The sequence below is a fragment of the Rhinolophus sinicus genome, linkage group LG03 (assembly GCF_036562045.2).
Source record: "Rhinolophus sinicus isolate RSC01 linkage group LG03, ASM3656204v1, whole genome shotgun sequence".
Lineage (NCBI taxonomy): Eukaryota > Metazoa > Chordata > Mammalia > Chiroptera > Rhinolophidae > Rhinolophus > Rhinolophus sinicus.
The window spans coordinates 150,217,222-150,240,781 of NC_133753.1; the positions used below are offsets into that span (position 1 = coordinate 150,217,222).

The following is a 23,560-nucleotide window of genomic DNA, read 5'->3' on the forward strand; positions in this document are numbered from 1 at the left end:
ACTTTGAGAGGTCCTCTAATTATTTTAAATATGTATGCGGGTAATAGGAATACACTGTTCCTGTCTTTTTGAATCAGGATAACAGTAGTAAATTATGCCATACACATTGAGAGAGCTTTCGGTAAAAATTCATGGATGCAATAGTTTTTAGTATAAATACTTTATGTTAAATACTTATTGGATTATGATGGATTATTTTGGAGAATAAACCTTAAAATTTAAATAGTCATGATTTTTAACGCCTGTGAAGATTCAGTTTTCAGATCATCCATTCTGTTGGCATTTTCAAATAGTTTAATAGTGAAATTTTCTTCAAACTTATTTTAGATTGTAAGCCTACTGTGACAAGTTGATAACTCGCTATATGAATTAATTTTTGTAGTAATATAAATGCTAACTTTTATGCTTTATTTTCCACCTAAATGTGTAGTATTTATGACTTAATTATTAGAAAAGTTATAATTAAGATTTAAAAATACTGTTTAGAAATTATTTCTTAACAAAAATTTAGGTATGGAATTGTGATACTGGCAGACAGGTTCAGAAAGTATCATGCTTCCAGTCTACTGTAAAGGTAAAATCTTATGCAGATATTTTATGGTAATCTTTTTGTCTCAGAAAATATTGTTTAGTAAGTTAGATGAAATTACTTGTGTAGGTTTTAAAAATTGTTTCTTCCAAACATACCTAATAGTTATTTGCTTCTTCTAAGATAAGATTTTTGGGAGCATATATATTAAATGCTAAAATGTTTCAATATGAAATTAGAGCAGGGGGCAAATCTCTATAGCAAGATAAGGAAAAAGGTAGTACCTAGTATGTTTTTAGTAGGTAATTCTAGAAAGAGATATTACTTGCAGAATGTTTCTTTATTCTTCGAAATAAAAATGTGGAGTTATTTGTCGCTCAACCTCTGACTTCTATAACATCATAAAGACAAGACATATCAGTTAATTCCAAAACAAAATCATACATCATTAATTGGTTGCTGCTGTTAGGTTCATTCATTTTATAAATATTAATTGGGGCTTAGTACATGAGAGGAACTCTGTTAAATGTTGGGGAAACAAACTTGGATAAAACTTGGTTACTTTGATTCCTACAGAAGAAATTACCTTAAATATTCTCAGAAAGTGCTACTGTTTTTCAATAATGTCAGCAAGTTTGGGGAAAGAAACCAGTAAAATGAGGTAATGTTTCCTCATTTGCTTTAAAGATAACTGATCTCTAATATTAAGAGATAAAACTTTTTAAAAAAATGTAAAAAGAATTGCTGTGTGCCAATAATCAAGGTATTTAATTTTTTTCCCCCAAAGGCAGCATCTCTGGTAGCCATCGCATGCTACTGTGCTGTTCTAATTATCAATTTATTAAAGTTTCTGGGGAAGAAAATGCCGTTTACTATTTGCTTGTATCTAATTTAACAATAGATTGTCTTTGAAAAAGTCATTAACGTATTGACTTGATCAAATCTCTATGCTTTATTTGATCTGAAAGATGCCCCTTTTAAATCACTTATAATATCTTCTTGCTTTCTGTCTGACATCATTAATTTTCAAATGAAAATACATGAATTGAAGGAACAGGAAAGAGAAAACATTTAGTGTATGGGGGAAATTTCCATTGGTGAACTGTTTTGTGAACTATTCAATAAAAAAGTGTCTTATCCCAGTATGGTGAAAGTACTTTTTAAAGAGATTTTACTGTAATCTTAATCAGCTGGATAGTTGTATTTACTCCTGCTATGTTCATTTCACATAAAAAATTGGTAAACATAGCACTTCACTCATTTTAGTTCAGTGGTTCAATTGTTCTTGAACAAATAATTTATTAAAGAAATTCAGATTCCTAATAAATATAAGAAATACTATTTTATTTTTTGAACTAGTAATGTTTTTATGCAGGTTGGTATTAGCGAGGAGGTGGTGAAATTGGTGTTTGTATTGCTGTTAAGAGTATAAATTAATGTGATCTTCTGAAGGCAGTTTGGCATTATGAATGAATCTGGAAAAAAGAAAATGATTACATGAATTGACCCAGAAATTCAACTTCTAGAATACTCTTTACAGGAAACAATAAAAAACTTGGGCAGAGATTTATGAACAGAAATGTATATCACAAATATATTTTATAAATGGATGATTGGCAGCATCCTAAATGACTTACAGGAAAATAGTTAAATTATTGTAGATATCTATCCTAAAAATAGTATTTCAAAAGAATACATAAAGAGTTTTGAAAATGCTAATAAGATGTTAGGTAACAAAAGCACTATAGTATCCTCAACAAAGTACTAGCAAATCAAATCCAAAAACATATTAAAAAGATATATACTTATGACTAAGTGAGATTTATCCCAGGAATATGAGGTTAGCTCAACATTTGAATAATCAAGCAATGTAATATACTGTAGTTAGAATAAAGGACAAAAACCATGATAATAGATGCAGAAAAGCATTTGGCAGACTCCAACATCTTCTCATGATAAACATCGTCAATAGACTAGAAATAGATGAGAACTTCTTCAATCTAATAGAGGGCATCTCTGAAAACCCCACAGCTAACATGGTATTAATGGAGAAAGACTGACTGAATACTTTCACCCTGAGATCAGGAGCAAGACAAGGAAGTCTACTCTTGGAATGTCTATTCAACATTGTACTAGAGGTTCTGACACAGGGCAATTAGGCAATAAAAAAGAATAAAAGGCATCCATATTGGACAGGGAGAAATAAAACTATCTCTATTCACAAGCAACATGATCTATATAGAAAATCCTAAATCCTAACAAAACTATTAGAACTAATAAGTGGATTTAGCAAGGTTTCAGGGTACCATACCAGTATACAAAAACTAAGTGTATTTCTGTACGCTAGCAATGAAAATGAAATTAAGAAAACATTTCATTTACAGAATCATCTAAAAGAATAAAGTACTTAGAAATAAATTTTTAAAAAAGGTGACTTGTATGCCCCAAACTACAAAACATTGTTGAAAGAAACTAAAGAAAATCTAAATAAATAGAAAGACATCCCTTATTCATGGATCAGATTTAATACGGTTAAGATTGCAACACTACCCAGTCTACAGATTGGACACAATCTCTACCAAAATTCCAGCAGGCTTTTTGTTGTTGGTGATGTTGTTTTGCAGAAATTGACAAGCTGATTCTAAAATTCGTATAGAAGTGCAAAGGACTCTAGAATAGCTAAGACAGTCTTGAGCAGAAAGAATAAAAGTTGCAAGACTCAAACTTACCAATTTCAAAATTTACTACAAAACTATAGTAATCAGTGCATTGTGGTACTGGCATTAAGATAGCCATACAGTTCAATGGAATAGGATTGAGAGTCCAGAAATAAAACCTTACATATATGGTCAATTGATTTTGACAAGGGTGCCAAGACCATTCAATAAGAGAAAGAATGGTCTCTTCAACAAATAATGCTGGGTCAACTGGATATCCACGTACAGAATAATGAAATTGTATCCCTACTTCATGCCATATCCAAAAATTACTTCAAAATGGATCAAAGACTAAAATGTAAGAGCAGAAACTAAAACTCTTAGAAAAAATACAGGAGTAAATTCTTTGTGACCTTGGGTTAGGTACCTTAGATCTGACAACAGACACACAGCAATAGAAGAAAAAAATGCTAAATTGGACTTCATCAAAAAATGAAAAGCTTTTATGCTTCAAAAGACACCATCAAGAAAGTGAAAAGACAACCCACAGAATGGGAGAAAATATTTGCAAATTATATATCTGGTAAGGAACTTGTATCCTGAAAGTATAAAGAAATACATAAAGAACTCTTACCATTCAACAATAAAAAGACAACCCAATTAAAATTAGACGAAGAATTTGAAAGACATTTCTCCAAAGAAGATATGCAAATGGCCAGTAAGCACATGAAAAGAAGCTCAACATCATTAGTCATTAGAAAAATGCAAGTCAAAACCATCATGTCATATTGTTTGACATACACTAGATGGGTAATATCTAAATGTCAGATAATAAGTGTTGATAAGGAGGTAGAGACATTAGAATACTCATACATGGCTGGTGGGATTGTACAGTGGTCCACCCACCTTGAAAAATACTTGATAGTTCATCAAAATGTTGAACAGTTATCATTTGGCCCAGCACTCTTGACTTCTGTTTATTCCCAGGAGAAATGAAAGTGTACGTCCAAACAAAAACATGTGCACGAATGCTCATAGCAGCATTATTCATCATAGCCCAGAAGTGGAAATAACCGAAATGCCCATCTGTTGCTGAAAGGACAAAGCATGCTATATCCACACAGTGAAATATTATTTGGTAATAAAAAGGAATAAAGTTCTGATATTAAAATTTCAGAGATTAGACAGGGTAGGACCTCTTGAAGTATAAACTGCTTGATTATTTTCAACCCTTATTATTCCAGCAGTTTTAAAAGCAACCTCACCCTCAGCCCAGGCAAGACTACCAGAACTTTTTCCTTTTCTTTATTCTTGTCTCTTGCTCTTGCCCTTACACTCACTTGAGCCGATGGGTGAGGAGGGTACTATTAAAGTGTGGACTCTGAAGGGTTCTACAGACCTAGAAACACTTTCTTGAGTCAATAATTAGGAAATATTAATTGGGAAGATACATAAAAACAGAGGTCATATTTTCCGTTTTATCTAAATAACAGTTTATTTTAAGCTTGCATCTTACCTGTTTCTGAGTAACAAATTACCTCAAAACTTAGTTGCTGAAAACAATATTATCTCACAGTGTTTGTGGTAAGAACAGAGAGCAGCTTCGCTGGATGGTGCTAAGTGTTTCTCATGATGTTGCCCTCATCTGAAGGCTTGACTGGGGTTGGAGGTTCCCAGGCGCCTCACATGCTTGGCGCGTCGGTGCTGGTGGTTGTCCACAGGCCCCACTTCCTTGTGGATCTTTTCTCATAAAGCTGCTTTTGTGTATTTGCCCTAGAGTTAGTGATCCAAGGGAGAGGAAGGAGAAAGTCTTTTATGTCTTAATCTTATAAGTCGCACACCATCCCTTCTGCCATGTTCTATTGATTAGAAGCTAGTCATTTAGTAGAGCCCACATTTAAGGGAGAAGAATTCACCTCTTGAAGGGGAGGGTGGCAGAGACTTTGTGTACATTTTAAAACCACTAATGGATGCTTGAATTTCTAAACTAATACACATTTCACATGAATTTTGCAGTGTTTAACCGTTCTTCAGAGACTAGATGTTTGGCTGTCTGGTGGGAATGACATATGTGTGTGGAACCGAAAATTAGATCTCCTGTGTAAGACTAGTCACCTTTCTGATACAGGTAAAAAAATAAATCAAGGTAATTGTGAACCATCATTACAGACTCTAAAAACGCAATGAATCTCCAAAGAGACTTTTCATGAACGAAGGGAGGGGATTTTTTCTTTTTAGTTCTGAATGTAGCCATATTTTTCTATTTCAGGTTAAGGTTTGTGTAAAATGTAAAATATATTTCCATCACAAATTGCAAGGAAAAGATAGCCCCCACCCCTTCTCCTTTTGGCTTCTCTATCCCTTCTAACAGAATTTCTCAAAAGTGGTCAAGAAAAATCTTTTCAAATATGCTCTTCGGCCATATTCCTAAACTGAGTTTGATGAGCATGTTGATACCTAGAAGCAGACCTTTATGGCTTTGCAATAACTTTTTTTTCTTTATTTTGGGGGTATTGGACTTTGAATAGATTCCTAATGACCTTATTTTACAAGTGGCTTTAAGAAAAAGTTCATTCATGTGCAAACTGGCTAACAAAATTCTATTTTCTCAGTTCCGTTGACAATAACATTTTAACAACACAACAAAAAAAATCAGTTTTGACTTACATTGATACCAAGGATCTTAAAAAATAAAATATATTAAGAGTAAAAATATTTAAATATACATGAGTAAATTTAAATGATAGTGAGTTTTCGTGATTTGGGTTTTCCAAATTACAGGGTGCCTGGTAATTAGCAGTGCTTGCTATTAAACCTTTATCTCATGACGCGCCTTTCATAAGCCTTGCTTGATTTATGGCCTACCAGGGTTTTTAGGGACAGTTATTCTGTATTTGGAAATAAACAAAGATAATCTTAGTTTGATGCAACGGAAAGAGCCTTAACCTTTCCAATAATATGTTCTGTGGTTCTGTGTATAAGTTGCTACTTCTGGATTATTGAGTTTCCATTATTTTCACTTCACAAATAATTTGATAAACATTTTTTAACAAGCTATTTTCTGCATCTAGAATTCTCTTCTTTCTACACCATACCCCTGGCACCCTCTTGACTCTCCTATCTCCTTCACTTTTTTATCTTGAACTGCCTACTCCTCCCCTTTCTCCTCCTCTGCTGTCTCCTCTTCCTCCTTGAACTTGGGAAAATACAAAACATACTGTTAAAACAACCCTATGTGGGGAGAAGATTTTGGAGAGAATTACTCCCCAAATTACAAGTGTTAATCCTTTGATGGATGGGAAGGTAAAGCAAGCAAGTAGAATATTTTCAAAATTTGCATATATGTTACAAATTACATATATATGTATATACATAACACATATTTCATAATTGAAAAATTAACTTTAATGAACAGGTGTTTTGCCTACACATGTGGTTCTGAATCTAATATATCAATTCTTTCACTCTTACTGACAAAAGTAATAATTGTAACATACGTTACAGAAGTTATGGTTACCCTTAAATCATTTCATGATTCAGCTATAAAAAGATTCTCAGAACTTTATATTTAAATAAATAGGTGAAATCTGGTGAAATAGTGAATCTGATTCCAGTAATTCAAATAATTTTGTAAATGTATTGATTGATTATAAACATGCTATTTCAAGGCAGTTTCTTAGCTGTTGACTGTTGCCTAACTCATTTACTGCCAGGGACACTCAGGATTCTTAAAATTTGCATTGAGGAAAATGCCAGTTTTACGTCTTATTTGAGCTAGCCATCTTGTAAATGGTGATGGTGATTATCTTAAGGGATCCCTGGTAAGTAAGTTCACCACAATAGTACAAATGTTCAAAGAGTATACCCTACCCTTAATAAATCAATAATGTCTTTCACCTACTTTTCACAAAGTAATTTTCCATGTGTAAGCAAGCAAGGAAGTGTGATATAGCAAATTGTGTGTGCTTTATTGTTACTGTTCCCTTTATGGGAAATGACTGACATAAAACTGAGAATGTTTTTATTTTTGATGTAATCCATGAGGAAAGTAATTTGACCTTTGTTTTATATATTTTTGAAGGGATCAGTGCTTTGATTGAAATACCTAAGAACTGTGTTGTGGCAGCAGTTGGCAAAGAACTGAGTGAGTATGACTCTTTTTCTCTTTTATTTCTTTTTTTTTTTTTAATTTTGCACTAGACTTGTATACACATTTTGGAAAGACTAGTATTTTATTTAAGGGACATCTGCCCCTGCCCCAGTATTGGTCTCCTGGGATTGTTGAAGTGATATGAAGACTTAGACCTTTTTAAGATGTTGGGTCAGTTTTTGTTCTACACTTGGTCTAACATAGTCAAGTGGGGCAAAGTAACCCCACTTTTCTTATGCCAGAGACAGCCATTTATATTCCACAGTCCTCTTTGTTGCTGATTTGTACTTGTATACTTATTTAGCAAAAATTTTAACCACATGGAACAACTGTCAATATTCTGGGAACTAAAAACTTGAGTTGGGAGGGCTGGAGAAGGATTATTTTGGGAATTCACTAAGGCAGGGACTGTGGAGTCTTTGCCTCAGGAAGCCAGAACGGGCCCATTTTTTGGGGGGGGAGTTTATGCCATTTCCCTCAGAGTAGTGGGATAGCAGAGGGAGACGTAGCAAAAGGAATTTTGTACATGTATTAATTGAGTATGGACGTGCTATTTGAGGGCCACTTTTGTAGCTGTTGACTGTTGGCTAACTCATTTGCTGCCAGGGAGCCCACAGTAAAGAAAGCCTTTTGTGCTCACTGCCTTATGAGTGAAGTTTGGATGCCAAGAATTGATAGAGTACACATGCTTCTTAAAAGCTGCTTTTTTTTCTTGAAGAATTTTCCTAATGTAGCCCATAGGGCATTTGGCGTGTGACACTTCCGGGGACCATCCCTGAGATTTGCTGTGACCGTCAGTTGGCATGTTTGCAAATGCCAGTGAGACATGAGCTTACTGTTCAGCATGTATGTATTGACGGCTGTCTGCAGGCATCACTGCTGTGCGGTGAAGCTTTCTTGCTTCAACTGACCTTTCTGTGTGTCATCATGTCTGAGAAGTAATTTTCTAGACCCTGTGCTTATCCTTTCTTTTCACAGAGTAGTTTCTAAAGATATTGTAATTGTCTTTATTTTTTTCTTTTTCCTTCCTTGCAGAAATTCAGTTTTCCCATGTTCTCCATTGAGCTTAGCTTTTCTCTGCCTTCTATTGCTGAATCACTTTGTGTTTTTCTGGCTGTACTCTAACTCAGTGTATTAGAATGACCTGAAAGGCTTGTTAAAAACACAAATTATTGGGCCTTACCCTCCGAGTTTCTAATTCAGCAGGTCTGGAGTGGGGCCTGAGCTCTGCATTTCTGACTGGTTTCCACATAGTGCTGAGGTTGCTTGTCTGAGGACCATACTTGTGAGGACTGCTGCTCTAAATATTTTGATCCACTTCTTTCCACCTCACTACTGTTGAGGCTCTTATTTCCTTTCTTGCTTGGAATATTGCGGTAAGTCTCCTAACTTATCTTCCTTCCTCTACTTTAGTGCCTCTCGAATGCCTCCCCGTCCTTTAGTTTTAGTGCATCTCAGATACATTCTTCAGTAGATGTTAGAGGGATCTATCTAAAATGCAGGCTACTCCCCTGCTTAAAAGCTCCAGTGGCTTCCTGTTACCTACAGCAGTCGTTTGTAGACTCTCAAAAAATCTGACTTCAGTACAAAACTTCAAGTTTTGGAAGATCAACATAGAGTTGCCACATTTTTATTTTGTTTAGTAACACTGATAAAAAACAAAAACAAAAAAAATCAAACAAGCTATCGTTTGCCTTCCTCATTTTGTAAAAATTACTTTTTTAACAACAAAGCATGAAGATTGTGATCTCAAAAAAAAAAAAAAGAATAGGACTTTAAATTGAATATATTTACTTTTATGTGTTCCTTATGTTTTCTCATTTTTGCCTCAGAGGAATGAAATCTTTGCCCTAGAGGACCAGTGTAAGCTCACCACCAGCCCAGACTTTTCAGCATAATCACATCAGGCCCTCCATCATCTTCCTCCTGCCTCCTTTGAGTCCTGGATCACTTACTGTCGATACTGAATTGCCTGGGATTCCGCTCGCTGGGTGTTTCTCATCTTCGTGCTTGAGTCCTGCTGTCACTCTGTGTCAGGCTTGCCATCCTACTCATTGTCCTCTTGGATGGCCCTGATTCCTACTTTTTAAGAGCTCAGCTCCAGCATCTCTTTTTTTGAGAACGGAGGCTTGCTTACCTAATACCTCCCCTCCCAGAAGGCTTTCCACTATGTTCTCATAGTACTGCATCTATCATTTCACTTACTACTTTAAAACAAGACTTCTGTTTGCTTTTTGTTCTCTCCTTGCTCCTCCCTTCAGAATGTGAGCTCCTTGGCAACTGGAACTTTCTCATTCATCTTTCTGCCAACAGATGAGAGATTTTTATTGAATGGATGAATTAGTGAATTCATTGAAAAAAGGAAGACATGAACGTTGGTTTTATTCAGAAAACAATTTATAAAAAATACATAATCTTAAAAATGGAGTTCTGCATTTTACTTAGTTTTATCATAAAACAGACATATATTACCATTTTTCCTTATGTAAAAATAAATTTCATTCGCGTAAATGGAGTTTGTTGTCTGTTTCCATGACCTAGTTTGTGCCCACATCCTTGGTTTTACATGTTGCATTCCAATTTCTCTTTTTCTATGTGTGGGTTCCTTTCAACAGGAATTACAATTTCTGTGTGCACGAGCTACGGTGACTTTGAGGCCTTACTAGCTAAGCTAGGCTGTCCACGGTGAAACCTCATTCTAGTTCAGAAGTCCAGGACTTTTTTGTTTACTTTCTTTTTTAGAATTGATTATTGCTTCTGCTTTGTTCTCTGATTTAATTCATATTTGTTCTATTGTCTTGAAGTTCTTACATAGGTGACCCTGTGAATACTTGTTAGTAGAGGTCATATTTGTGGGCTGATTGAATAGTGTCACATTATCTTTAGTACTTGGTGGTAGTTCTTTGTAGAAACCTATTTTGTAGGTTTCTTTCTTGTCAGTATTATTTCTGTTAGTTTGACTAAACAATACGCTGCTTTTTATTGCACAATCAATCTCAAGACCTTTGGTAGTATTCCAACCAATGTAGATTCAACAGAACTTTGATAAGTGTCAGGAAGAGTTCCCTTTGTATTGACTGAAAGCCATTCTTCTGACAGCCCCAGTTTGAACGTAAGTGACTATCAGGATTAAATAACTGGGCTAAAATATTGTCTGTTGGTAAAAATTGTCCAGAGACATAGAATGAAATGTGGCATGACCTATTTTCCAGAGAGGAATGTGAGAAAGAAGAGAGACTTTAGTAATTAGCCACCACTTTGGAAAGGATATGATCTCTGAGACCCTCCCATTTCTCAGGCATTAGTCACCCTAATCTGAGCCTCCACAGCACGTGGTCGAGGGGCTTATTATAATACTTAATATATCAACTATAATAAGCATGTTTATAAGTCTCACTACCACTCTAGACTGTGAGTGTCTCCGGGTAATGACTGGGCCTTATTCACATTTGTATCTAATTTCTTGGAACATAGTAGATGTTTAGTAAATGTTTGTTGATAGAGTCCCTTCTGTTGATTTGTTTTTGGGTTTGTTGTATTGATTAAAGTTAGGATTTATGTTAGTTTAAAGCTATTTATTAAAGTCAGATAATGAGTAAACAACATGTTTAACATCTACTGTAGTCAAAAGAACTGTATGGCACACAAAAATTATAAGGCATATTCTGTTCAGAGAATTTATAATTTAATGGTATGAGCCTAGGTATCAAGAAAAGTTTAAAAAAAAATAAAAGCAGCTGCTGAAGTCTTCACTGACTTGAAGTTAAACATAAATTTGTAGCTTATTTTTAGCAATATTCACTGACCTGGGACTATGAATAGAGAAAACTGATGGTGGAGATGGTTCAAGGTTGTGGTCAGTCACTGGCCAGGGAGCGAGTGAGGCAGGACAGTCAGACATGCGCTGGAGCCCTAGAAAAGGTGAGACTTCATGGGTGGCGGGGGGCTTAGACGTTTTAATGAAGGAACAGAGTTCTAAGGACACACTCACTTGGGATTTTAGTCGATCATTTGAAACATTTCAAGTATTTGAAATAAATATTTTAAAGTAGTATTAGTAAGGCTCTCTTAGAGATGGGTTTTCAATATTTTAGACATTTCTAACTTAACGAAATGCTGGCTTTCTGAGCAGGGATAGAATTTTATCTTCTTTGTCCATTTAAATAAAACTATATCTGTCTTTCCATTTAGTTATTTTCAGGTTGGTAGCACCCACAGAAGACTCACTGGAATGGGATATTCTTGAGGTTAAGCGTCTCCTTGAGCACCAGGATAATATTCTCTCCTTGGCTAAGATCAATGGTAAGCTCACTGTGTACATGTTTATATTGTGAAAAATTTTGTGGTTGTTAACAGCCTGTTACGAACTTCAATCTGGTTTTGTTCTAGGATTTCTAGAATTGTCATTGTTAAAATAAAGCTTAGATTAGTAGGGATTGGCAGTTATACTGTGAGGTTCAAGCCAGTTTCATAGATTGGTAGGAGAAAATTTAGGCACAAAGAGAAAAGAGTGGGGCAGAGAGAAGAGACGATGGAAGAGAACAGCGTTATCTCAGGCTCTGTGGGATCACTGTCATAGGCTGTAAATAGTAATGCTTAGGTGCACTGTGGCATTTTTGGCAAATGGTTCTGGCTGGTTCCTCTTCTATAGACCACACAGTATGATAGTATGAGTATATAGCGAGTTACACACTTACAGTCGAATGACCAGGATCCAAGCCAACTGTGTTCATGATTGAAGACTCAGAAAATAACACCAAACAAAGGTAAAGGTCTACAAAAAAATGGGTCATATCTGCCCTTCCTCCTGGCTGTGAGTTTTGACTTCCCAGAAATCCTACTTGGCTTCATAATGAGTTTAATTCGTGTCTCCTGTGAGCTAAATCTGACACCAGATGACAGGATAGGATCCCACACCACAAATCCTGAGATTTAGCTAGTTCACTTTCAAATAAAGTGACATCTTCTGTCATCAGAGCTCTTCTGGGTGATCTGTGTTCCGAGGTCAGATGAGAGGATTCCTGGTGGCTTCAGTTGGACTGTAAGAGGGTCCTGTAAGGATGCTTTGAATATGAGGTAGTGGGAGGACTGGACTGGACCCCTGATCTGAGACCTGGGTTGGCTCTTAGACAGGAGGCAAAGGGAGAAAAGGGCATAGAGTCGTTTGTATGCCTTTCAGTCACTTGTATGCCATCATTAGGTACATCAGTGAGAATGTCCCTCCCAGTTCCCAAATCCTCCTCCCTAATAGCCAACTTCTTGTCCAGCCCAGCTGCAGTCTTTCTCAGGATTAGAAGTGTCTATGGAGATAGAAGTAACAATGTTGGGAGCACCCCTTTATTTTTTTCTGGGGGCTCTTTTTCCTCTACCCATGGATGGCAGAACAAAAGGCAGGTTCTGATTGGGAGACTGACACTGAGCCATAAGCTCCAAGGACCCGGAGCGGCTGAGAAAGCGCACTGTGTTCTGGTCCATTACACTGGTCACGCCCAGCTGTCCTGTTTCAGCTGGGAAGCCGTGGTGCCATTGACCCGCATGGTTCCTTCATACAGGTGGTGGGATGTTACTGAGGTAGCCTTAGCTTCATGGCTTCTTTCCCTGTGTGACACGTAGAGACGCTTAGAACAGTTTCACCAAGAAAGGTTTCTTTGGGTATTTCTCTGCCAACTTCTTAAGGGACGGAAAATGGAAAGCTAAAGCAAAAAAAATTAGTGAAAACTAAAAAAAGGCCCTAGTGCTTTTCACTTTATAAACACCATGACTATGAAATTACACTGCAGGTACTAAATAAGCCAAAAGGATATGTAGGAATCATATACGGACAGGTAGTCTGGTAGAATTTGAAAATGATACTGTGACAGTCTGGTTTGTACATAGGCCTCTCTGCCTTGATGCAGATATTGGCGCATGAAATGATTATATCGCACAGTTCTCAGCCCTCCTTCTTTGTCCCATCAATTCCAGTGACAAAATGTGGCTAGTTACTGGATTTGTAACTCATGGGAAAGTGGATTTTCAGTGAGGTGACCCTAGGGCAACCTTGGAATTGTAGACAGAACTCCCATCAATGGTGGGCAATCAATAGTAGGTTTGCCAAAGAGATCTGAATGCCTGGGCAGAAGGTTTTCTAATACAGACATACAAGATAACCTTGCTTATCTCTTTTGGCAAAAGGCTCTGGGTGCTTCTTCTTTATTTTATTCCTTTTCCTGTTTTGTGCTGACAGTATGGTATGGTAATCACAAAGTATTAGTAATTGTGAGGGATGGGTCTAGGCAGATGCCAGGTGAGATTTTCATACTAAGTGACTTTTGATGCTTACCTAGGATGAAAGTCCATCCAATATAATACATCATTGAGTTTGTTTGGTGTGAGACATTTTGAATGACCTGTTTTGGAATATAAATAATTTATATAGGATAAACTGCACTGACTTAGGTGAATGCCAGTAATTTTGTTTCTAGTGAAAAATTCCAACTGAGCACCAAATACTTTGTTTCTGTTGCACAGATGAGTCACAGACACTTGGGGGATTAAGTCAGAGCTGGCAGCTGTGTGGTCTCAGTAGGTACATTAATTTGGTTATGGTGACAGATGCAAAGTTGGAGTCAAGAAGAATCCCCACTCCGTAATTTCTCTAGTTCTTTTGTAGTTTGAGTGTAATTGGAAAGAGGAAGAAAAGGGATGGAAAAGAATTTTATGAAAAAACTAGTACCATGTTTTCCCGAAGATAAGACCTAGCTGGGCAGTCAGTTCTAATGTGTCTTTTGGAACGAAAATTGATATAAGACCCGGTCTTATTTTACTATAATATAAGACCAGGTCTTATCTAATAAATATAATATAATATAATATAATACCGGGTCTTATATGAATTTTTGCTCCAAAAGACGCATTAGAGCTGATTGTCCAGCAAGGTCTTATTTTCAGGGAAACACGGTACTCCCTTAACTTTCCAACCATTAAAATTAGAAGCTTGTTTCTCTCTACAGATAAGAAATGAACTTATTTCTTAAAAAGCAAATTCTGTGGTCTGTTAATAAACAATAGGCATTGGACTTGGAACTGAGACAAAATAATATTTACATGTATGATTGCTGATAATTCTTTATTTCTAAGTGATTATTCATCTAATGATTACAAATTTCTGTCTTGCTGGTTTATTTGATAAATGGAATAATTAAATCATAATTACTCATCTATGTATTCTTAAATTACAAGTAACTGGATGTTTTAATACCATTAATATGGAATAATACTAGTGGCTCAAAATAATACGAGGGACTCAAAGATAATATTTGATGTCTTTTTAAAATGTCTAAACACTTATTATTTTATTTGGTTTGTACAATCATTCTCATTTAGAACTTGAGAAATCCAAATTAAAGAAGAGTTATATGACTTTCTAGAGACTACATGGCGAGTAGCAGTCAGAGCCAAAATCAGAACTTGGCTTTCTAGACTCATGCTACATTGTTCTATTCTACCTTATTCTAAATAGCAAAAATTAAAATAGATTACATTTATTTAAGATAATTTTTAGTCTAAGCAGTTGTATATTTTCTGTTAAATATATAATTTGAAAGGTGTCTTAGTTGGCCCACTAATTTCATTTTCTTGAAAGGATTTAAAAACTTGTTATTGTGCAAGAAATACAGAATAGGAAAATGAGAAAATAGTGAGAAACATAAAAAATGTAAAAATTAAAATTGTTCAACTATATAGCGTTAAGCACTGGCCCATATCCTTCTAGATGTTTTTCTGGGCATATGTATTTGTGCATATGTGTATACATATGGTTTGCTGTTTTGTAACAGTATGTTGTGAATATATTTCCACATCAATATTAACATACTTTTACAACTTAATTTTCAATAACAGCATTACTATTCCATTTTGTGGATGTCTTATTTATTTATTCAATCCCCAATTATATGTTTAGGTTGTCTTCAGATTTTTAATGTTATGTATAACAACCTTGTATGTCTTTGATGTATACTTTCCTTGGGATAATAAATTCCTAGAGGTAGAATTGTTGAGTCAGTGGATTTGCATTTTTTTTTTAAAGGTTTTGATGCAGATTACCAAATTTGAAGGGATTATATCAATTTGTACTAGGACATTCGTAGTACCTGAGTGTGCTAATTCCCTATGCTTTTTGCCAGCATTTGGGTATTTTCCTTTTTTATAATCTTCCCCAATTTCAAATCAATAAGTAGTATCTCATTGCTTTTAGATTTCTTTGATTATTGAGGGAGTTGCACATCTTTTCACATGTTTACTCACCATTTGTATTTCTTATTTTGTCTGTTCAGATTTTTTGCCCATTTTTTCTGCTGGAGTATTTATCTTGTTCTTAGTGATTTCCAAGAACTCCTTATGTATCAAGCATAATAAACCTATTTTGACATCTAAGTTGCAAATTTTTTCCATCTTTTTGCCATTTAAATGTCTGACTTTTTTCACTAAGCAGGTATTTTCTGAGATTTCCCCAATTCCCACCTGGCCTCCTTTAGAGCGTTTTAGTACTTATATTCATAAAAAAGTATTCACCTTTTATTTTCTTCAATCCTTTAAGTATCTTTAATGTTTTAATCTTTTTGAAACTTATTTGAATAAAGTAACAGAAAATATATATACCAGTGGTGCCAAAAAATGTGTACACATTTTAAGAAAGGAAAAACCTGTATTAAAATTGTAATACTTAACATATACTGATAACAAAAGATGAATACAAGTCACGTGTATACATTTTTTCTATCTATATAGTATCTGGTATCTCTATCTATAGCTATATATCTCTCTCCCTAGTTGCTGGCACAGAGTGCCTAAAACTCTTGTAATTTCCTAAGTGGTAACAGCACAGGAGCATCTTTTGTTCTAATGTTTGGTGTGATACTTCCTGACACAGGGTACTAAATACCTTGGAATTTTCAATAATAGCAGTGTCTTTTGTTCCAATGAGGCCACTCTTGGTAGGTTCCTGGGTCGGGGCTGTTCTCCAGAAATACCAAGCTATGATTAGAAGCTTGGAATTTTCAGCCCTAATCCCCATTCTCCAGAGATGGAAAAGGGGCTGGAAATGGTGTTAATAATTGATCATGTCTACGTGATGAAGGCTCCAAAAAAATCCCAACAGTATGGGATTCCGAGAGCTTCCAGGTTGGGGAACATGTGGAAGTGCTTGGAGATGGCATGAAAGCTCCACAACCCTTCCCACATACCTTGCCATGTGTATCTTCTCCATCTGGATGTTCACCTGCATCCCGTATACCACATTCTTTTTTAATAAACTGGTAACCATTAAGTAAGCTGTTTCCCTCAGTTCAGCGAGCTGCTCCAGGAAATGCACTGAACCCAGGGAGGGGGTGTAAAAACCTCTGATTTCTAGCTGATCGGTCAGAAGTACAAGTAACAACCTGGACTTGCTGTTGTCATCTAAAGTGAGGGGAGAGGGAGTCTTGCGGGACAGAACCCTTAAACTGTGGCATCTGATGCTGTCTCCAGGTAGATAGTATGAGAATTGAGTTAAATTGTAGGTCACTTAGCTGGTGTCACAGAATTGCTTGGTGTGGGAAAACCGCCCCTACATCTGGTGTCAGAAGCGTTGTGAGTGTGGTAGCAGGGTGAGAGTCAAGGAGACACACTGAAGTGTCGGTTTTCTAAACTGTCTGACCCAAGGCAAGGTTCTTGTATTCCCCAAACACTTAACCAAATATCCCAGCATGAGGTATTTCTTTGTTCACTAATTGAAATGCAGTCATCATCATATACTAAGTAAGTCAACTTGAGTCAATTTCTGCTCTTTCTGTTCTATTAATCTTTCTATTTGGCTCATTTAGGTGCCTCACTGTTCTAATTATTGTGGTTTTATAGAGCATGACTACTGGGCAGTCCATTCCTTTTTACTTTAGCCTGGGTAAAATGATCAATAGTAAGACCTATATGAACTCTGCCTAGATTGGAGTTTTGTAACTGGCTCCCACGTTGGCGAGCTGATCGTCTGGGATGTCATGGACTGGACCGTGCAGGCCTGTGAACGCAACTTCTGGGACCCATCTCCACAGCTGGACGCTCAACAAGAAATAAAACTCTGTCGAAAACCAAATGACATTTCTATTCATCATTTTACGTGGGATGAAGAGGTAAAAAAAAAAAAAAAAATTGAGTATCTATAAACTTGCCTTTTAAAATAAACCCAGTTTCTAATTTTAAAAATTTAATCTCATGATGGATATGGAAAGATATTGTTCCCAATGTTCAGGCTGTGCTGTAAAATATGGTATTTTCCAAAGATTGTACCAGTTGCATTAAAAAAAAGCTTTTAATCTTAGCTGCTATCCTTGAGGCATAGAAGTTACTAAATTGCCACAGATTGAAAAACTCTTACTGAAATTTTGGGTTGGATTAAATAATCCCATAGGATTGGAAGACAATGCTTTACATTGTTTGAAGAAATACTTTGGGAAAGAATCATTTTGAAGATTCTGGTGCTTTTCCTAGAGAGGTAAAGGAAATTAAACATTTCAGGAATGTGTTTCTAGTTCACTAGCATTCTCGGGCAAGGTGATTGTGTGAGAATTACTGATTTCAATCCTTTAGGCCTGGGCGGTGATGCCCTTGAAGCACTTTACATCTTTTCTTGTGGTGAGATTAGTACCAATAGTTAATGAATTCTGGCTCTGGTCTTACCATCTCTTCTTGTAGCTTTAGGGCTCATGTTCAAGGTAACCTTTGAGGAAAGGGGTTAGAGGAGGCTTTTATTTCATGCCTTTCTTTACTGTTTAAATGTTCTAATCATATGCATGTCATATTTTTATTTAAACATTCCAAAAATAATGTTCTGGATGGCGAGAGTATCGTCCATTTTTTGTTTTCTTTGCATTTGTCTTTAAAAACAAAACGATAGGCTAATAGGATAAAGAACACTAATATACCCAAAGATTTAAGTTTCTTTATATCCCAACTTTATTTTGAAAAAAATTATATATGATAAAAACAACAGCGTTTCAGAAAAGATGGAAAGTAGATTTCTAAGAATTGTAGCCCTAAAAATTATATGTACTCTTTTCTCACTTTTTAAAAATTTTCAAAAAACTTTAAAAATTTTTTCTCCTTTTTGTAAAAATTAGTGTTTAAAATTTTTTTCATTTTATATTTTTAATCTTAAAATTTTTAGTACTTATGAACTGCTATGAATGCTTGATAAAGCATTACTCAGTTTTCCCCAATTTTCTTCCTTTTATAGGGAGTTCTTTCCACCAGGGCCGTTAATTATTGGTAACAGGTGATGGATAAAGTGACTCTTGAGTAAATGCTGCCAAAAGCTCATGAATTCTCTAGGTGTGTTTTTCATTTTCTTTGTGATCTTGGATAAGTCACTTAAACTCTGCATAGACTTCTTGGTCTGTAGAAGTAGTTTCTGGGGTTTCTTTGTATTGAATGCTACCCCTAGGGCTCTACAGATTTTAGCAAGTTGGCCTGTTTTCCTTAATGCCCTTGGCACTGGCCCCCAGCATGCATTGCTAAGTGTAGAGTACCCATTCTGAGAATCAACTTGGAACACCAAAGGCTTCCCAGAGTCTAAATCTGGTATGATTCCCAAAGCGTGGGCTTTGGTCCAGATACTGTGTGGGTCTGAGTTGGGTTTGTAACCTTTGAGGCTGCACGAGAAGTGTTCCAACAGGGAGGTAATCTGTAGGGATGTTTGGAAAGGTCTGCCTCATTGGGGTACCTAGTGAGTAAGAATGAATGATTCTAAGACAAGTGCTACCAAAAGTCTAGTGGCTTGAAAAATGTTTTCAGAACCTCGATGGTGTGATATGAGGCAAGAGCAAGGGACTGGAGTAACATGACCTTGATTCAAATATCGACTCCTTGTCTTAATTTTTTGTGTGACTTTAAGTTTTTAATTTTAATTTGCTCATCTGGAAAATGGAAATACTTGATTTTCCTACCTTAATGTGATGTTGTGAAGCTGAAGTAAGATAAATATTTGTGAAAGTACTTTCAAAAGATTAAAGTTGTTTTAGTAAAAAGTTTTTTTTTAGCACATTTAGAAGAATGTTTTTGTGAAGTCTTCAGAGAGTCTTACGATGACAGTGCCACTGCGGTATAGGCTTTTTTCCTATCCTTTATAGGTCTCTTGATTGTTTAAGATGTGCAGTGCAAGTAATTTTGTTTCCATTTTCCAGGCAAAAGAAGCTAAGTAACTTCCCCAAGGATATAGTGTTACGTGAATGAAAACCTAGCTTGCACCTCAGCAGCTCCTGCTGCGGGGCCAGTCGCCAGCCATAGCTCCTTTCTCTCCCTGTCATATTCCAATAAGGAAGAAAGGGACGCTAAGGGATATAACATAGCTTTCTGTGCATTAGTAGTTGTGTCCTTCTACCTTCTAAATGATCGGAGCTTTCCTTTGTGATTTGATATTTTTGGACTTCAGAGGCAGCACAATAATTTGGACTGAAGGTTAGGAATAGGGATGGGAACGGTGGCTTTCTGATGTCGCACCAGGGCTGCAAATCTATTACACCAGGTAGTGGTAAGTACTAGTTGTATGCTCATTTCTGAATCCCCCCACCCCTACCCCAGAATGTATTTGCTGCAGTTGGAAGGGGTTTGTACGTGTATAACCTTCAAACGAAGCGTGTGATTGCCTGTCAGAAAACTGCACACGACTCCAGTGTCCTGCACATCGCCAAGCTGCCACACAGGTAGGAGATGCAGCTGTTCTGCAGCAGATGACCGGCATTCCCAGTTCCTTGGGCTACCAATGTGATTGCTCAAGTGGCAAGTGACCTGGCTTTGTGGCTAACCCTGCTGTATTCTTGTGGAAATGGAGAGCCCCCGTGACTGTTTCTAACAGAAGAGTCTGTAGCAATATATTATTACAAAATTTACAAGCAGCAAGGTCCATATGAATTACACTGAATTTCATTACGAGAAGAGATACTTTAAAATATGGTACTTATTTAAAAAAGGAAAAGACTTGGGTACTTACTATGTGCTAATTTTTCTTTGTATGTTTTCCATAAGCACATCTTTTTGTTCTCTGTTTATAGCCAGAATCAAGTGGTCATCTCCTGTTGTCTGAGGCTACTAAGTGAGGGCTTTCCTCTTGGGGTAAATTTGGCTGCTGAATTTTCAGGGATGAAATTATCTGAAGGGAATAGTATTATTTTCTATGCAGGACACTTTCAGAGTGAGTGGCACCCTGAGAAGAGATGTAGTGAGAGGAGGGAAGGGGACTGCTCAGGGTAATTCATACCCTGTTTTCCTGAATGTATTTTAAAAAATGGAGATGAAATTTTTATACCATTTGAGCCAGTGTAACAATATAATGTTTGCCTTTCCCGAAGAGTGCTTTTACTTGGCATCGTAAAGCTATGTTAAGTTGTGATTTTTATCAGCTCCTGCCAAGAGCTGAATAAAAGCAGTTGAGGCCTCCTCTGATTTCTTTCACTGCAAATTTAGCATTGGCCCTCTATGGTGCTCTTTTTATCACTGATTTTCTGTTCTGACAGGCAGTTAATCTCATGCTCAGAAGATGGCAGTGTACGCATTTGGGAGTTAAGAGAAAAACAGCAGCTTGCCGCTGAACCTGTACCAACAGGTGTGTGTCTTTTCTCAAAAAGGCAGTCTTTCTTTTTTTCTCATCTTAAAGGGAAGAAAGGCAGTTATGTATAACCGCAAGAATAATATACCTCGTGCTCCAAATAGGCAGAAGATATTTACATGAAGCATATGGTAACTGTGGTCTAGAATTCACATCTTAACATTGCTTTAATATAGAATTGCCTGTTTATGTCAATTCAAGTCAACTAGGATTTTACTGTTTCGAGGGGAAAATTATTTTATGGTTATCTCACTGATCAGATAACCTAATGAGGTAATTATTCATTGATATTGTTTATAATTCTGTCTTATACACAAACAGAATTTGTGCCACCAGATATCAAACTGAAGTGTTTTCTTTCGGCCTTGAAGCGTTATTAACATTGAACTCAATTTATGGAAAAACAACTTTTGCATTTATATCATAATCTCATGAGCTCTTGACTTTCAGGTGTTTGGTTTGTAAAACAAAATCCTGGTTAGCAACATTAGTACAAGAAATCAGATGCTGGTATCTGGGGAGCTTTTTCTGGTTATCTAACGTCTTAGGGTATTGTGTTTGGACACACATGTTGCCTTTTGACTACCTTTTGTTGATAGATCTGAGTTGTGACACCCCCCACTGCCCCCCTCCCCCATTTTGGCACTGCCATTCAGCCCTTCTACTCCTCTCCGTCTTCATTCCCAGTGTCTGTCTTTTTGTCATGTTAATACACCTTCATCAGTGGGTGAGTAGGGGCAGTGAAAAGAGATTAGCAACACAGCTGGTTCGATAAGAAAGATGACAGTGAAGTACCATTTAAAAACCCTAGAGCAGTGCCTGGTCCCCTCCCTTCAGCCCTTGACAGAGCATTCCTGCATTTACCCATCCTGATTTTCCGATCTTACATTGCTGTCATAAGTAAAGAGCACAGTAGTTTTGGAAATGACTGAAATGATTGTTTTTTTTCTAGTTTTTTTTAACATGTGGGGATTTGGAAGAGTGAACAAACAAGCCAGCCAACCTGTTAAAAAGCAACAAGAAAATGCCACTTCATGTTTACTGGAGCTCATTGGAGATTTGATTGGACACTCCTCGTCTGTAGAGGTATGGTCTTTAGTAGGCACACACATGTCCAGGGAATTCCTGCTCCTGCATCTCACTGCTCTTCCTTCAGTGGGTCTCCTGAAGACCTATACTTTCTCTTATCTGTAGGATTTTGCTGAATCGAAACATGGAATAGGATAAGTTACAGTATGTGCAATTAGGATCTCTCTTTACAGAGATATGATTTGAGGAAGCAAGGAATGCTTTGCTTCTAAAAAATGGACTTAATCACCATTGTTTATGAGATGAAGATAGCTGATAAGAAGGACAGTGTGAAACAGGTTGAATATACAGAGGGGGCCAAAAAAATGTATACACATTTTAAGAAAGGAAAAAATTGTATTAAAATTGTAATGCTCCACATATACCGATAACAAAAGATGGATACAAGTCATGTGTATACATTTTTTTGGCACCCTCGGTATGACAGTAGTAAATAAGTAGATAGTGCATGGAGGGTTGTGGTTATACATATAGTTAGCCTCACAGAATCTGATTCCAGGGGTATTTATCATATTCATGAAGAGAGCACGTTTTTACCTCCCTTTGCAGGATAATAACTTGTTAGCTTTAGTAACACCCAGTGTCTTGATTATCATTATGCATATATGAAAACACTAGTTGAGAATTATCAGATGCATACAATTCTAACTTGTGGAAATCCAGATACATTAAGTTACTATAGGCACCATTGCTTATAATAAAGGAATAAGATCAGTTGAGCTAAGGAAATGATTGGAACTGGTAATAGTATGATAGCAGTATAAGCAAGGCTTTAAGTAATATAATACATTTCTTGAATTGTTCTCCCGTTTCACAGCTTGGGAGGAACAAATTACTTTTCATTTGAAAGTGCATTTATGCTTAGGAGTAGCAGAATCACACTTTTTATCGAGCATTTCCTGTATTTCAGGCACTACACTAGACACTGACTTTACAAAGAGCTAAAATATAATCCTTGCCCTCATGGATCTTACACTTTAGTAGAGAAAAAGGATACAGACCTAATAAGCTGTTAGTCTAGGCTTCTTATGATGGACTCCGATGAATAGCAGGCAATGAGTATTCAGAAATGAGAAGAAAATGGTTAGTGGAAGATATGGGACTCGAGACTCGAGCTGAACCTTGTAGGTTAGGTAGGAGTAACACAGACTTGTGACACGCCCCCAGATGCTGGGTACTTTGTCTTATTCATCTTTGCTTTTCTCTAACAGGTAGCCTGTTGTTTTCATTTTGTTTTGTTAACTTTGTCTCTGCTTCGTTGGCTGTAGTGTAGTTGGGAGTGGTAAAGATTGAATGTGGTGAGCAGAAGGGCAAAAATGGGATTTCCTTGGTGGCAAGGAGCAGATAGGCGAGGCTAGAGCACTGGGTTTCTGTGAACAGACTCGCTAGGAGATAAAGCCTGGGAAAGTAGTTTTGGGTCAGATTATGTGTGTCCTTGAATGTAAGGCTGAGGAGTTTGCACTTTATTTTTTTTAAATTTTTTGATATGCTATTTTAAAAGAATAATTTTATTTATTTTC

General features: G+C 36.5%; 1 protein-coding gene across 1 annotated transcript in view; it reads left to right on the plus strand.

Moving 5' to 3' along the window:
• The window catches only part of WDR41 (WD repeat domain 41), a 42,124-nt gene that overhangs the window by 14,147 nt on the left and 4,417 nt on the right, over positions 1 to 23,560 (plus strand). The window contains exons 5-12 of the mRNA XM_019728162.2: positions 512 to 574; positions 5,203 to 5,314; positions 7,268 to 7,330; positions 11,528 to 11,638; positions 17,297 to 17,481; positions 19,928 to 20,049; positions 20,860 to 20,948; positions 21,904 to 22,037. Coding sequence (XP_019583721.1) covers positions 512 to 574; positions 5,203 to 5,314; positions 7,268 to 7,330; positions 11,528 to 11,638; positions 17,297 to 17,481; positions 19,928 to 20,049; positions 20,860 to 20,948; positions 21,904 to 22,037 — 879 coding nt within the window. The remainder of the gene's footprint in view (positions 1 to 511; positions 575 to 5,202; positions 5,315 to 7,267; positions 7,331 to 11,527; positions 11,639 to 17,296; positions 17,482 to 19,927; positions 20,050 to 20,859; positions 20,949 to 21,903; positions 22,038 to 23,560) is intronic.